The sequence below is a fragment of the Priapulus caudatus genome, unplaced genomic scaffold (genome assembly GCF_000485595.1).
Source record: "Priapulus caudatus unplaced genomic scaffold, Priapulus_caudatus-5.0.1 Scaffold23, whole genome shotgun sequence".
Classification (NCBI taxonomy): Eukaryota; Metazoa; Priapulida; class Priapulimorpha; order Priapulimorphida; family Priapulidae; genus Priapulus; species Priapulus caudatus.
This window is the reverse complement of record NW_014577084.1, coordinates 385215-401379: the sequence shown is the minus strand read 5'-3', so window position 1 is coordinate 401379 and position 16165 is coordinate 385215. Positions and strand designations below refer to the sequence as shown.

Here is a 16165-nt window from a genome sequence, read left to right as displayed (position 1 = left end):
GAAACACAAAAGGTTTCTCATCGCTCACGTCGACCATGTTCGCTCGAAAAATGTCTAAAATCTGCCCTGTGCCATTGACCTTTGACCTGTGACCTCCAATTTCGGCACAGTGATGGCTTTTCCTACCATGATGCGTATAACACCGACTATACGAGCCTAGGTCGAGCCGTTTAGATTTTGTCGCCGCAATTCTGGCATTTCCTCCCTATACCTTAAGTTTAAGGTAGAGGAAATGTTCCCTCTTCTTTACAACCTCTTGACACTTGTAACCTTACCCCCTAGCTTCGGACACTCCAACTCGTCTTTCGCAATCTGTCTCAGCATCGCACCACCACTTACATTGTGTCCCTAGACTCCCTCAGTCTCCCGAGACTCCTGCAACCGATTGCCTCATCAGTCCGTCCAGTCGGAGAACTGCCATCTGAAGCGACGATGTCTGACGAGGAAGAACTCTGTCGCCAAAGCTCACACTTCACAGCCCACGCGAGAAACTGTGCAGCATAGCAGACCAGAAAAAAAAAAAACCCATCCTTCTCGCAACACCAACCATAAATCGCAAAATGAGCAACGACATAATCTCCAGCAAGGGCCAACATGTTTCATCACATTACTGAACGATGAAGTATATTTGACTTATGTAGCTAGTTTCTATGGATCAGGTTGACCTAAATAATTCTGACAACATGGCAACATAAATTATCTATCAGTTTGATGCTTCCATGTGCTAATCATCTATTATTAAGGCAGCAACACCCTGCATCATGAAAATAAGATTTGTTAACATGTTTTTATGACCCGAACTGAATGAAACGCTATACCCAAACATCCCTTATGCAAACTTATGTGAACCGCAACAACTGTTACTCACCTTCCTTGGCGCAATGCAAAGTCTTCCCCCATCACGTCTAATGCACCCCCTCCTGCGCTGTGGAACAACTCCACACGACATATTGGACCAGTAGGTTCACATTTACGAGCATCTTCCTAATAATTAACCCTAAAAATTTTACAGTGACATCGTTTTACCCCTTCGGTATCAGCGCCATCCTTGATACTCCCCTGCTTAAGAAAAGACCTAAAGATTCCTAGTACTTCCATTTCAGGTAGCAACCGTGCATTTTTAGACTGTCCACGCTGGGACCTTCCTAATTCATCTCGCCGCAAGAGCAACACGCAGCTTGTCATTAGTTCCAGTTCACTCAAGGATCGTCTCTTCATCCCTTGCATAACCATGACAACAACGAAGATAGCACGCAACAACCATTGAAACTATATCAGGTGGTAATATCACTACATATTTGAGGTAGGCACACAATAATAATTAATAATTAATTGATTTATAATTTATAACCTGTAATAACACGAACAGAGTAAATCAGGCGACGGAAAAGAGAATGAAAGTGTCAATGACACTTGTAGCTCACCCACAAAAAAGGACCAAATAGTGAGTAAGAAAAGTCATTTAATATGAGGCTAACCATCCGACGTACATTACAGAAACCGATTGCCATCTTATAATCGCAATAATGAATCTATAACGCCAATTGAATACAAATTTGTGGACCTCGTAGATGGCGCTATATTCCTGCTTTGTAGGATGCGTTTGAAAATAAATATGGTATGCTGGTCCGACATTTTTTGAAACTTTACTAATATAACCATTTTATTGAAGGCGGAGAGGAAATACCAATTTGCCTTCTGGTCCAATATGTCAATGAAGAGTCTGTAACAACAACCACGACGAGTGTGACACCGACAGACTGTTTGTTCTATATACTATATAGCTACTAGTAATCTATGCTCTAACCGCTACGGCTAATTTTGCATAATTATATTTTAAAATATCAAAACGGCCCCTAGCCCTTATTCATTCACATACCAAAAATGAGCAAAATCCGTTGAACCTGAACTGACTATACGGCAATTCCCATTTTTGCCAAAAAATTGCCGTGGCTCGAAAGTACGTCGACTGGCGTGCTCCAAAATAGGACGTTTAATATGGGAGCATAGCAGTAACAACTATACCCAATTTCAAACATGTGGGCCAAACGGTTCCTGAGTTATCGTTGACCGTAGCGAAATGTTGACGGACGGACGGACGGACGGACGTACGACGGACGCCGACCCATGGCAATAGCTCAGCTTGACGATGTCAAGGTGAGCTAAAAACCACGGACTATCCTGATTACATATCATGATTGCATTGTTTTGGGGAACTCTTTAAATCGTAAACTGTTAGCCATTTTTAAGTGTTAAAGGTTTCCATGACCCTTCAATCCAAAAGTTGTGGCTAGTGTGAGAATAACCCTCTCGACACATAAATCAACTATGCCCTGCTGTCCTCGTACCTAAAAGCAGACTGCTTGGTTGCTATGTTATAGATTCACAGCTCTCCTCAACCCTTCCTTCTTAAATGGGTGTTTTTTAATAAAACATGCCACCTCTACTTTTAAAATAGTCATAATGGTCATAATTGCAGTTGTAAACAAGCATTATAGAGCCTGCTTCGCCACCTATCGAGTTTGTAAAAACTGCTCGCACACCCGACAACGATGCAACGTCTACTTAATGTGTTTAACTATTAGGCAAATGTCAAAAGCGCACTGTTTTGCAACAGTTGGCTGCCTATGCTATTACAGTATCAATGGCCATAATAGAAAATTGTCTATTATGGACTCTTGACAGTATATAATACGTCTGTATGGCAGAGAAATGCTACGGCACAGCTACGTAACGTCGTTACTGATACACAGTCTCAAAGTAAATATGGTTTATTCACTTGTCTACTACACTACTGCTATCTTTTACACAATAATTGCATAACAAACAACAATATATATACTTGTAATATTGTTTAATTATTGCATGGAAGCAAAATGATTACAAACAGAAATCTGTTGTTGTTGCTGCTGCTGCTACTGCTGCAGTTGTTGTTGTTGTTGCTGTTGCTGCTGCTGCTGCAGTTGTTGTTGTTGTTGTTGCTGCTGCTGCTGCTTTTGTTACTTAATGCCACTAGAAATGTTTTTATCAATCCGCAATGAACGGAGACGAAAAATACACAAAACGACCGGCTCTGAGTGTCAGTAGCTACAATATATACAAGTAAAGTATCAATTAGCTGCATTACACAAGCTAGAGTATTTTTTTATTGACAGCGGCTAAAGGTCATTGACATTCCTAGCAGCGCAGCACTGACACGACATTTCAGACTGATAGCTCACAGCGATCCCAATTAGGCACCGTACCACCTGCCCACAAGTCGCCATTGATGAGGCGGAAACATGCAACAGTCAGCATGGAGCAGGATTTCAAGCAGCAGTGCGTGACTAACTTATTACTAATGAATCGATCCGAAATACCTTAAGTTAAGGAGGGAATGTTCCCCCTTCTTTTACACCTCTTGACCTTTGACCTTTGACCCCCAGCTTCGACATCCCAACTCGTTTTCGCATCTTTCAGCATCGAACCATCACCTCAATTGTGTCTAGCTCCTCAGTCTCGAGCTCCTCAACGATGGCCACAGTCGTCCAGTCGGAGAACTGCCTTGAAGCGACGATGTCTGACGGGAGACTGTCGCCAAAGTACAACACCTGCAACAGCCAGCGGAGAAATGTGACATAGCACCACATACTTCTGCAACACGCAACCATAAACGCAAAATGAGAACGACATAATCTCAGCAAGGCCAACATGTTATAATTATGACGATGAGTATATTTGACATGTAGGTAGTTTCTATGGATCCACGGTTGACCTTAATAACGAAACATGCAACATAAATATCTATCAGTTGATGCTCATAGTGTAATCATTCATTTATTAGGCACAACACCCTGCATCATGAAAATAAGATTTTGTTAACATGTTTTTACGATGAATGAACGCTATACAAACACTTATGCAAATTATGTGAAGAAAATGTTACTTTCATGGGCGCATGCAAAGTTTCCAATCACGTCTAATGCACTCTGGCTGTGAAGCAATCCACACATATGTACGTAGGTACATTTACGAGATTTCTAATTAATTAACCTAAAAATGTTTTTACAGTGATGTTTTACCTTGGGATCAGCCATCCCTGACTCATGCTTAAGAAAAGACCTAAACAGATTCCAGTTTCCATTCAGGTAGCAACCGTGCATTTTTAGACTGTCCACGCTGGGACCTTCCTTTAATTCATCTGCGAAGTGAAACGCAGTTGTCAATTAGTTCAGTTATAGATGTCCATCTTGCATAACATTTTGAAACAGAAGATACAGAACAAATTGAATTATCAGGGAAATACCACAATTTAGGTAGCACACCCAATATAATTTAATAATTAATTATTTATAATTTATAACCTGTATAATCACGAACAGAGTAAATCAGGCGACAGGGAAAAAGAATGAAAGTGTCAATGACACTGTAGCTCACCACAAAAAAGGACACAAATGAGTGAGTAAGAAGAAGTCAGTTTTAATTGAGCAACCATCGACGTACATTATAGAAACGATTGCCATCTGTATATTGCAATAATAATTTATAAACCAAAATGAGTTCAGGTTCAACGGATTTTGCTCATTTTTGGTATGTGAATGAATAACGGCTAGGGGTTTTGATATTTAAAAAAAATTATGCAAATTAGGTAGGGTTTGGCAATTATATAGCATATATAGACACAAACAGTCTGTGGTGTCACACTCGTCTGGTTCGTTTTACAAGATTTCATTGACAATATCTTTAATGCAAAATTGGTATTTCCTCTCCACCCTGCCAATAAAATGTCTATATTAGAGTAAAGTTTTACAAAACATGTCGGAACGCAGCATTACATATTTATTTCAAACGCCATTGCTACAAAACAGGTATAGCGCCATCTACGGTCACAAATTGTGATTCGTCCTATTTTGAAGCACGCCAGTCGACGTACTTTCGAGCCACGGCAATTTTTTGGCAAAAATGGGAATTGCCATTAGTCTTTAATATGGGAGCATAGCAGTAACAACTATACCCAATTTCAAACATGTGGGCCAAACGGTTCCTGAGTTATTGTTGACCGAAGCGAAATGTTGACGGACGGACGGACGGACGGACGTACGACGACCCATGGCAATAGCTCAGCTTGACGATGTCAAGGTGAGCTAAAAATGATTGGTAAAAACATGAGAAAGCCTTCTGCGTCATTTTTTGAAACCATTTTCACCTAATGAACAAGAAGATAAAAAAAACGAACAGAACGAACAAACAAAACAGAAACATAAATAGTGAATTAGTAATATGTGTCATATGTGGCCCCAATACAAATAAATAAAGTCGATAAATAAATAAATAGATATATTTTAACAGTACAAAGATGTATACATTTAGAATTACTGTGATGGGATTCACAAAACAGCAAGAAATTAAGGCGCGTAAATTTGACATCTAAGGCATGTTACTGTTAGGATTTATGAATGTCACATATGATATTACCTTCCACTTTCAAGTCATGTTGGACTAGACATGAATTAAAACCCTAGACCTGTAGAATTTGAATTGTATCTATCCATGCATTAAGTTGATTAACCCATCCCATCCCATCCTATCTCATCTCATCCCATACCATCCATCCATCCATGCATCTATCTAAGTTCTAACCCTAATCGAATCTACCTAGCTAGCTAGCTAGCTAGCTACCCAGGTTTCTCCCTGGGCTTTTAACACGTCGGGTCTGAGCGTTTACTTTTGATAATCCTAATGCAGTCACGCTGTGTTTTGAGCTTGATGGATATATGTTTCTGAACTGATTGGGGGCCACTTAGAACATGCATAAATGCCTCCAATTAGCAATCGCGTAACTGACTACAATTAGCAACCAGGGGCAGATTGCCCGTTGCCTAACATGCCTTCTAAAAATTCCAGGGAAGAAACTCTACAACCTTCCTACCTATATGCATATATATATACTAGGGCTGTAACGATACACAAGCCTCTCGATTCGATCCGTATCTCGATATTAGCCTCTCGATTCGATTCCTTCGATTCGATTCCCAAAATATTGAAATGTTATCTTATTTTTTATATTTTCATTATTTTGCAATAAAAACTCCTAACCAACTATTACATTCTTTCTTTTTTCTCAATTTTATTTAACAAAATAACTTTAAGCGCATAATTAAAATTAAAAAACGAGCAGTCACGTCTAACTGCAGCCCTGTAAACATATTAGCAATGTGCTGTAGCCGCTGATTAGCTGACTGGCAAGTCAGGACTATTGACCAATCAGAGCGGGCGTCTCATACACACCTCGGTATGAGACGTGTATGAGACGCCCCCTATGAAAGTTGAACACACACACTCCATCTTACCTTACCTCACCTCACACGCACACACTCGTTCACCTCATCTTGAGTTTGTGGCTTGTATTTATTACTGGATATGGCATCGACTGCTTAATATAATAATTAATAATTATTTCGAGTCTCCTCCGGAAGTTGTTATTATTCCTTTCTGTAGTTCATACCAGACAGGGGTCGCCACTCCTCTCTGTCTGCCAACAGCGCTATATAGCTATAGCGAATGGCACTGAATGTCACTGAGGGTGGTCACAGCCAGAGTTTGTTTTTGCGGCCTCAGTGGTTCTTTTACGTCCCCATTGGCCTTTCGTATTACTGGAGACGAGACCGCCATTTTACGTGGTCATCCGAGCCACGGGAGATTCACAGTCTCCAATGTTGAGAGCCAGGGGCCGGTTTCACGAAGCGTGATTAACTTTAATTATGATTAAATCACTACTCTACTTAACCTCCTGTAATTATGATTAGTTAATCATACTTAAAAATCTGGGCCGATTTCACGAAGCGTGATTAACTTTAATTATGATTAAATCACTAATATCATACTTAACCTCCTGTAATTATGATTAGTTTAACATACTTAAAAATCTGTTTCACAAAGCGATTTTAAGTACATATTTAAACTAATCAGCATAATTTAGCAGTACTTAGACATTGAATTACACTGGTATTTCAAAATGGGCGCGACAACGCAAAGTATTTGCAAATTCGGTACATGAAAAGGAATAAGTTTGCAATTATGACTATAATTAGTACAGCTAATCTTGACGATAATTTAAATTTCCTTGGAAAAATTGAAGTAAATAATTTCCAATTTGTAAATATCTGCAGCGTACTATACTTATAGCTCATATTATTACTAGTACACCTACATATACTTCCTTAGTACTTAGCAACTAATTATGATTAGATGGGATTTAATCATGCTCCTGAGTTTAGAGATTGATGAGGAAGTAGATTGTTGGATTCTCGTGGGAGTGAGTGAGGTTCGGCTCCGAGGGGGTTTGGAGGACGGAACAGAGACATTAGGTGGGTTGATTATATAGAACGAAGAGTAGAGAGCCACTGTTGTTGTGCAGGAGGAAGAGAACGCGGAGAATGTGCGAAGTGCGTTATGGCGATGCAGTATTGTGTATTGGAAGGTCGTGTATAGAAATGCAGAGTGCGAGGAGGGCCGAGAGGGGGGGGGGATGGGAGAGGGGAAGGGCGAGTGCTCCAATGTGAATGCTTGGCTTTGCACATGCGCTAGCCCCTACCTCACACATTCCGTACATCACGGGGAGGAGGATCTGCGCGAAATTCTTTGAATCGCGCTTTTCACCTTGCTCTATATATTAGTGCAAGCGTGCACAGTCGCCGCCACACGAGAGCAAATTTGGCTGCCGTCGGGAGAGGGAGATGGTGAGAGGGCAGAGGAGACGGGAGGAGGATATATGCAGATGAGTCTAGGAAAACTATCTCAGTGGGACATGCTGGGATAATAGAGTGTAAGAGAGTATAGACACCTTGCGCGAAGCCCTATAGACCCTCACCACTATAGTCAACATTATAGAATTTATCACGGGACGTTGTACTGAGTAGAATGACGGGAATTTGAGCGGTATTTACGGTTAGCATGATAGTAGATTTTAATTGGAAGCGCTTCAAGTAGCACCGGCTGTATAATGTAAGCGCCGTGTTAAAGTCGATATGGAATTGGTGTATGCTACACTAGTGAGTAGTGGAGGTCAGGGAGAGCGCGCCCCGGGAGCAGAGGAGAGAAGGACGAGGAGAGGGAGGGAGAGGGAGAAGCGGCGACGCGTGACCCCAGTGAAGTTGGCGAGAGGTGGTGCGAGGAGAGGGATGAGGGAGATGGGAGAGGGAGAGGGAGACGGTCGAGATGGGTATGAGGGAGCCGGGGGTGAGGGAGCGAGGGCCGGGGAGAGCGGAGAGGGAAGACGAGGGAGAGGAGAGGGGAGGAGGAGATGGGAGGGGAGTGGTCTGTCGGATGGGGGGCCGCGGGAGGTCTATCTCGCAGAGGAATTAGACGGGAAAGACCCACGCTCCAGTCTTTCGCAGGGTGTGAATGCTTGGCGGCATTTATGAAGTAATACTTATTACCGCTGACATTGCGCCGAATATAGACTACCACATCTCACCCTTCAACACATTGCGTGGGATAACTTTATCTTTAAATCTAGAGACTTCAATCATTTATCTGACCGCGAGGATGGGGAGGGAGAGGAGTGACCAGCTATGATGAGGAGTGATTTGGCGTGAGGGGGGATGAGGGACCGAGGGGCCACAAGCATAGAAGTATTTAGTGCAGAGGGAGAGGGAGGAGTTGGTGACCTGAAGACTGGGATAGAAAAGAGTAAACGTATCCGAGAGAAAGATGATGGCGGTAGTGATTGCGATTCACATTGTCAACCAGATGAGGGAGTACGGGACTTCCGGGTGAGTAGGGCATTGCAAGGCGTAGAGTTGCAGCGGTAATTCCGGGCGCGTCGATAGAGTACCGCAGGAGCCATGCTACATTAGTATGATCCTTCTTGCTGAATGATTTGTGTGATCTCCGAGTGCTACTATTGTGGACGACCGTAGAAGCCGCCTCATACGTCGGACAACATTCCGGTTGAATTTAACACATTACTGACGCGGGGAGGAGGGAGTCGCATCAAAAAAGAAATCGGGAGGGTCTAATTATGCGCCAAAAATATGAAGTTTACTCTGACATAGGATGAATCTATTGCATAAAAACAAGTTTCTTGAAACGGAGAAATAAAGTGTAGGTCGCAAAAGAGAGTCGGGCAGACGATTATTTTGACAGACGAGGCTAGCGAGCTGCGGGGTACTTGATACTTTTTTGGGGGGTCGAGAGTATGACGCCCCGTCACGCCCTCAGTGAGCTAACTCGATTCAGCCGTATCCAATGCCCACAACAAAAATTGCAACTCAGATTGTGTTGTACGCTGAAGAGGAGCGTGTGACTGCGGGGAACGAATGAGAGCAGCAGGGCCGGCGCGCGGGACCTGCGAGAGTGTAGCCAAAGCTCGCGAGACGTTTTAGTCTGTGAGCAGGATGTTGCGGGGACGGAGAGGAGGCTACTCGACTAACTCTTCATCTGATTGTCTATGTTCCTAATTCAATGCGGATGACGGGGAGTGTACGGGCAGTGTATACTACCAACTAACTGGCACTACGTGCACGAGGGAGAGGAAGGTGAGGTGTTTCGTTGGTACGTATGACAGGGAGGTACTATACTACGAGGTATGTAATGATGAGTATGTTACGCGCGAGAGGAGAGAGGGAAGGGGGTAGGTTTTGCAGATTGGGGACCGGCTCGCGGTATGTCAGTGATCAGAAGAGTGGTACTAGCCTGACAGTATGGATAACCCGAGGGGGAGGGGGAGGGTAGGTTTATAGGTGTGTTTGTATTATGTTTATTCTTTTTATATGAGGGTGATGTTAGGGTTATTCGGGATGTTTAGAGGTACGAGCGTTCCGTAGGATGAAGCGAAGGCTAGGGTTACACTTCTATGTGTAGATTGTCTTGGCAAGTGGCTGCCCACTATGAGGTTTCGACGTGCGATTAGAGAACATTGAGCCCCTACCCTTCACCACATCCCCGTACATCACGGGGGAAAGGACGGAGGGGAGAAGGGTAGAGGGAGAGGGAGGGTCTCCTAATAACGCAAATGTCGAGTTGGGACAATCGAAGATATAAAATATATGGTGATTATCCGCATATAAAGCGTTAGGGTTATGGTTTAGGTTGAATTGTTAGGGTGGTGTGAGGGTTTAGGAGTTCTGAGGGGGAGGTAGGGTAGAGTGTTTAGGATTAGTGGTTGAGGGCAGTGGAGACGTTAGGCACATTGCGTGATTCTGATGGGGACCGAATGTTCATTCTAGGATCCTTGAGAGGGGGGAGAGGCCGACATGAATTGAGTGTACCTCCGGGGAGAGTGTGGCGATATCGGTGATGAGAGGTAAGCCCTGACGATACGACAACGACCACTTGAGCGGTGAGAGGGAGAGGGTAGTGTACCGGGATTGATGGGAGGAGAGAGAGCGGGGAGGTTGAGAGGGGGATTGGTTGTTAGATTGTCTTGAAGGTCGATATTAGAGGATCTATATTGTGATTTGCTGGAACGAGGTGTGGATGTGGTACTGAGGGCGGACGTGAGGGATTATGGCGGTGCACGTTCAGCACTGTAGGAGGGAAGAGTTGGTACAAGGTCTGCGCTACACTTTTCTGTATTACAGTGATATTTTTTGTTGGTTTTTGTGTTTTGTGTAGATGTACCCGAGTGAGCAGTAGGAGGGGAGAGGGATGGGAGAGGAGTAACTGATACGACGCAGAAGCGCGAGAAAGACGGGCGACTTCGCGGGCAGAGGGAAGAGGTGGCAACTAGTACGGAGTAGTTCACAGGTGGCGAGTGGAAAGACAGAGAAACGAGGAGGGGAGGGGGAGGGAGCAGGCGACGCAGGTGGGAGGAGTGACCGCGGTAAGAGCGGAAGACGGTGTAAAAATAAAAACAAAGAAAACTAAAGTAGAGGGGGAGGAGGAGGAGGAGGAGAGGACGAGCGTCAGTGAATGCTGGCCATCTGGCTCCTTCAAATTGCGCCTGTACAGCTGCCCCCTTTCACCCCTCGACGACATCTCGTACATCACGGTGTGTACGAGTGTGTTCGTAGATCTTGTGATATAGGCGTGGATGTTTTAGACAGTAAATATACTTGTATAGGCTTTCCTTTCAAAAATAACGTTAGCGAACCCAGAGAGATCAGCGTGGAAAAGGGATGAGAGGGAAGAATCGGGCGAGTAGGGAGGAGCGGGAACGGATTTTTAACAAGCCGTGACTTCTAGAAGCGCCGATGTAGCGAGCAGCTGCCACGTGCCGTGTGTGGTGAGGGGTTAGAGAGGTATTCGAACGGAAAGGGGACATTTATGTTTTGTGTGAAATAATTTTTGTTTCAGAGACTAGCAGAGATATGAGTTGATGAATGATTTTTATTGTGTAAACGATTTAATTATATCTACTGAATGATGATTTACATGTGGAGTTTAATATTATGGACCGTGAGAAGGAGACGGTCTGTGATAGTGGATGGACGGTGAAATTATTTGCGTGAGCGCGGAAATATGTCTGAGGTGTGCGGGGCGCAAGTGATGTTTTTTTAGAGGGAGAGAGAGAGGGGAGGTGTGAACTGAGGGGGGGAGGTAGAGACGGGAGAGGGCATGTTCGTGTTAGGGACACTTCGCAGCGGTGCAGGAGGAGAGGGAGAGGGGTCGGAGGGGGGAGGGAGAGGGAGAGGGTGAGGGGGAGGGAGAGGAGGAATGTGATGTGGTCTGTGTGATGTGATGTGTTGTGTAGTGAGTGTGTGTGGTAGATGTGTGTGGCTAGTGTGTTTGGTGGTGTAATGTGGGGAGGAGAGGGAGAGGGGGGAGGGAGAGGGAGAGCTCAGTGTAATGCTGCGCATGGCTACATTGCGCCGAGCCCCCTACCCTCACACATCCGCTACATCACGGGGAGGGGAGGGAGAGGGAGAGGAGAAGCGACGCAGGGAGATGCGAGATAGGACGAGGGCGAGCAGGGAGAGCGGGGAGAGGGAGAGGAGAGGTGTGTTCCGGTGTGGAGGGTGGAGGGGGAGAGAGGAGAGTCGAGAGGGGGGAGAGCGAGGGGAGATGTGTGTTGGTTTGGTGGTGTGTGTGATGTGTGTGATTGTGTGCTGCGTTGAGGGAGAGCCGCGTCCAGTCGAGTAGCGCTGCGTGGCATGCCTACATGCGAGGCCCGCCTACCTCACACATCCGTACGATCACGGGTGAGTGAGGAGCAGGAGAGGTGAGAGGGGGAGGGGGAGGGAGAGGCGAGGAGAGGGAGAGGGATTTGAGCTCAGTCGAATGGCTTGGCATGCTACATGCGCAGGCCCCTTACCCTCACTGATGGCTTGCCTGATAGTAGTGCTGCGTCGGTGTGCGTGCAGGTAAGGGGATGGGCGTGGTGTGCGGTTGTGACGTGGTGCGGTGAGATGCGTGGATGCGATGCTAGGCATGGGAGTGTCGCTGTGCTAACTTTATGGAGGGAGAGGCCTGGGGGTCACTGTCCCGCGCTCTCCTGTTCGCTCGCGCGGATTTCTGACCTTCTCTCTTCTAGAGTGGCTTGCCAAACGTAAGTGTGTTCCGGTTGAGAGGGAAGGGAGAGGTGGTGTGCAGCTTTGCATGCAGGTCTCGCATCGTAGCGTGCGCGCGCCACCGATCAGCAAGGGAGCCTCTAATTAATATAAGATGTGGAGATTGTGCATGCTACATGCGCATAAGCCCCTACCTCACACATCCTACATCACGGGGAGGTAGGAGGAGAGTTGTGTGCAGACGCACTGCGACGCCTTAACACGCCGTGCGCGCCGCAGGGAAGACATGCCGCGGAATGAGTGAATCTCCGCGGAGAGCAGTAGGAAAGTGACGATGGATTGTTGACGAAAGATTGATGCATTTAGAAGTGGAAGAGAGGGAGTGTATCTAGCATCAGAGCTTCTATGTATGATATGTATCTGGCAGATCAACTAGATCTCTCAGAATCAGCTGCCAGTGACCATCACTCTCTAGTCGCCACTCATTCATGAGCGCCAAGAACTCCTTGCATGTAACGGCTACATCACGGGCAGGAGGGAGGGCAGAGGGGATCCGCGTGGCTGCGGAGAGGGAGAGGTATGACCGAGAGCCAGTACGGGTTTTTGGCTACGGATTGGAGGTGGTGGTGTAATAGCGCGAGAGGGAGCAGGGGGGGAGAGCTTCAGTGAATGTGGCATGCTAATTGCGCAGCCTACCCTCACACTATCCGTACATCAGGGAGGAGGGAATGTGACGCCGAGCAAAGGGTTATGAGAGGGACTCAGAGGAGTGGAGTTAGTGTAATCTTGTAGTGGTGAGGGATGAGGGATGAGGATAGGTGGCGCAATTGAAAGGATGAGGGTCGACATTAGGGGTGGGGGGAGGTATCTCGGCGAAGGTTGAGAGTGATTCGGGAGATGGGCGCTCAAAGTAGAAATTGATTGTGTCTGGTATTACCGCTGTGTGGTGATAATGATAGTGAGAGGCGTCAGCGCGCGTGAATGCTCCGTGACAGACTGAATCTAGTTAGGGCGACAAAAACATGCGCTCTCTTTATGCGCCCCTTCCTGACGTCTCCACTATCACATTCTGACCGCCCCCTTCCCCCCGCGCCGTGCTGTCCTCAGGTTTCAGGCCTACGTTCTTCTATTTTACGCGTGCCCAGATATGCGCTTCCGACTTGACAGCCTGGAGAGTGTTGTCAGTTATCGCCGTATTCCCCTCGTGCGCAGCGGAGTGGAGAAGCGAGATGAGGTGATTGTAGTGGATGATGAGGGAGAGGAGGTTTTCTTCAGAGACGGCACGTGCACACCTAACACGCATGCTGCGCGCATGCGCAATTATCTCCCGAGAGAATCCCGTATTTTTTGCAAAGATTTATGCAGTATTAAAATAAAGAGGAGTTGTGCTAGCCATAGGATTTTGGTGATAACATTCCATCAGTTAAAGCAAGTTTTTTTACAGTGAAATAGGAAGAGGGGAAGACCATTGCAGAGGCGGGATGTAATGTCCTGCGGCATGCGGCCAGGGGGAGGACTATACCGAAGGCCTCAGTGAATGCTGGAATGCTACATGCGCCAGCCCTACACTCCAATCCGCTACAATCCCTTAGGCATCATCTGTGAGGAAGACGCGTGACGAGGGTTTAGTGTGAAATATCAGTGAGGGAGACGTGCGAGACGGAGAGTGAGAGGGTAGAGGGGGAGGGGAGCGGGGGATGCGCAATATTTCTCACCAGGAGAAGTCAGGTATATCTAGGTGAGGTGGGAGGTGAATATGGTCAGATTCTCTCTGCAGGTGTAGAGCTTGGCCTGGCATCTTACAGAGATTGCATCTCTCAGCATAGACCACCTTACTCCTCCACCTATCCAAGTTAAAGTCATTCACGGTTTAGTCGATAGACCAGTGAATGGGTGTGAGAGGGAGGTATAGAATAAGGAGCGGAGGAGGCGCGCGGGGAGGGGGAGCGTGGGAGCGATGCCGTGAGGAGCAGGGGGAGGTGGGATAGGGGAGTGTTAGGACAAACAGCCATACTTTGTGCGACTTCGCGCTCCTATCCCGCTCGTTAGCTTCGCTTCGGGCTCGTACTCCGTCTGACCCATCGCCGAGGCTCTCGAGCTCTCCCTTCCTCCTCAATCATCACTCAGCTACACTTCCCAGAGCTATCTTTCGGCTATGGCGCGAGCTCATAGGTGCCTTAGCTGGTCTGCGAAATGAGGGAGATCCTGCGACCTTCTCTTACCATCGAAGCGGAGCCTATGAAGTGTAAAGAAGGTTTGGACGGCTCGAGTGAACGGGAGAGACGTATGCCACTCGTAAGAAGTGAGGGTAGAGCGGGCGGCGAGAGTCAATGGTTGCAATATTTCCAACTGCTGCATTGCTCACCGAGAATGCCGCACTGAGCCGCTCCTTTTACTCGCCCTACAAAGCAACTTGCATTTCGCCCGTACAAATTCTACAAATAAAGATCGAGTGGTTATGCTAGCATAGGATTTTTCATGAGGGAGGATAGACATATCCGATCAGGTGAGGAGCGGACCTTTTTAGGAGGAATAGAGTGTGAAGGAGGTAACGCCTGTGCAGGAGCTGTTGTATGAGTGATCTCGTGTGGGAGTCGAGCGAGGAGTGAGATGTGTGGAGGGAGAGAGAGAGGGAGAGGGAGAGGAGAGCGGGAGAGGAGACGCTCAGTGAATGCTGGCATGCTACATGGCAGCCCTACCTCACATATCACTCACGTACCTCAACTCTGGAGAGCGGATTCTGAGGCTGACGAGAGGGAAGTATATGGTGATGTTAAATAGAGAGACGCGACGTGTGACGGCGAATGGTAATGAGCGTGTACCAGAATGAGTGCTCTAGTGTATTTTGTAGGAGCCGAGGAGGAGAGGGAGAGTTTGAATTGTATGCCACGAGTGTGAAACGATATTGCTTGGGCATTGTATATAGAGCATGCGCAAGTGGCCCCTACTCTTCTCACATGCCAGATACAAGTGTGGGTTGTCGCACAGTGAACTGAGAGTGTTTGAGTGCAAGGTGAAGTGACCTGGTGTGGAATGTATGAGTGGAGGGAGTACGCGGGCCGATCTACTTGAGTTGTAGGTAGAGGTTAAAACGTGAGTGACCTGTATATGCGCTCAGGAATGCTGGCATGCTACCATGGCTGCCGCCTCGCGTCCTTGGCCTCCTTGCACTCTCCTACGCCCCTCGCCTCAGCCTCCTTTTTCTATCCGTCTATACTCGATTCCCGAGGTCTATCGTTCATGATTCGGTAGCGTGCGACTTTCCTCAGTCTCCCATCCCCTCGTTACCGCCATCAACAAGCGCGGATAGTTACGTAAGTAAGAGGTTATGTCAGCAGAGGGGGATGGCATTGCGAGCGCCCTAACGAACGGTCGCTAGCGCGACGGGAGTGCCGGGCGGAGAGTGGTTTCGGACGTAGAAGAGAGCAATCGTGAGTGTTGTGACGAGAAGGATTATGGTATTAAAATGAAGAGGAGTTATCCTAGGGCAAAATTTAATTATTTATATTGCATAACATTCCATCAGTTAGACATCTTTAGGAATTAGAAGGTAGGACCTTGTCATGCTAAGGGTCCGGCTGCGCCATTACCAGCAGTACATTTTTTGGGCTTACAGTTAAGTGTCGTACATTTAGCGGTGAGGGAGGGGAGAGGGGGAGGGAGAGGAGAGTCAGTGAATAATGGGCTGGCATTGCTACCGCAAATATATGCGCTCCACCAGGCCCCTACCAGTG

The 16165-nt window shown here is 46.7% G+C and overlaps 1 protein-coding gene across 1 annotated transcript in view; it reads right to left on the bottom strand.

Moving 5' to 3' along the window:
- LOC106813560 (5'-nucleotidase domain-containing protein 1-like) overlaps positions 1–16165 on the bottom strand; it is a 45687-nt gene that overhangs the window by 3567 nt on the left and 25955 nt on the right. The window contains exons 5-6 of the mRNA XM_014817731.1: positions 4062–4180; positions 3474–3590 (exon numbers count right to left, since the gene is read on the bottom strand). Coding sequence (XP_014673217.1) covers positions 3474–3590; positions 4062–4180 — 236 coding nt within the window. The remainder of the gene's footprint in view (positions 1–3473; positions 3591–4061; positions 4181–16165) is intronic.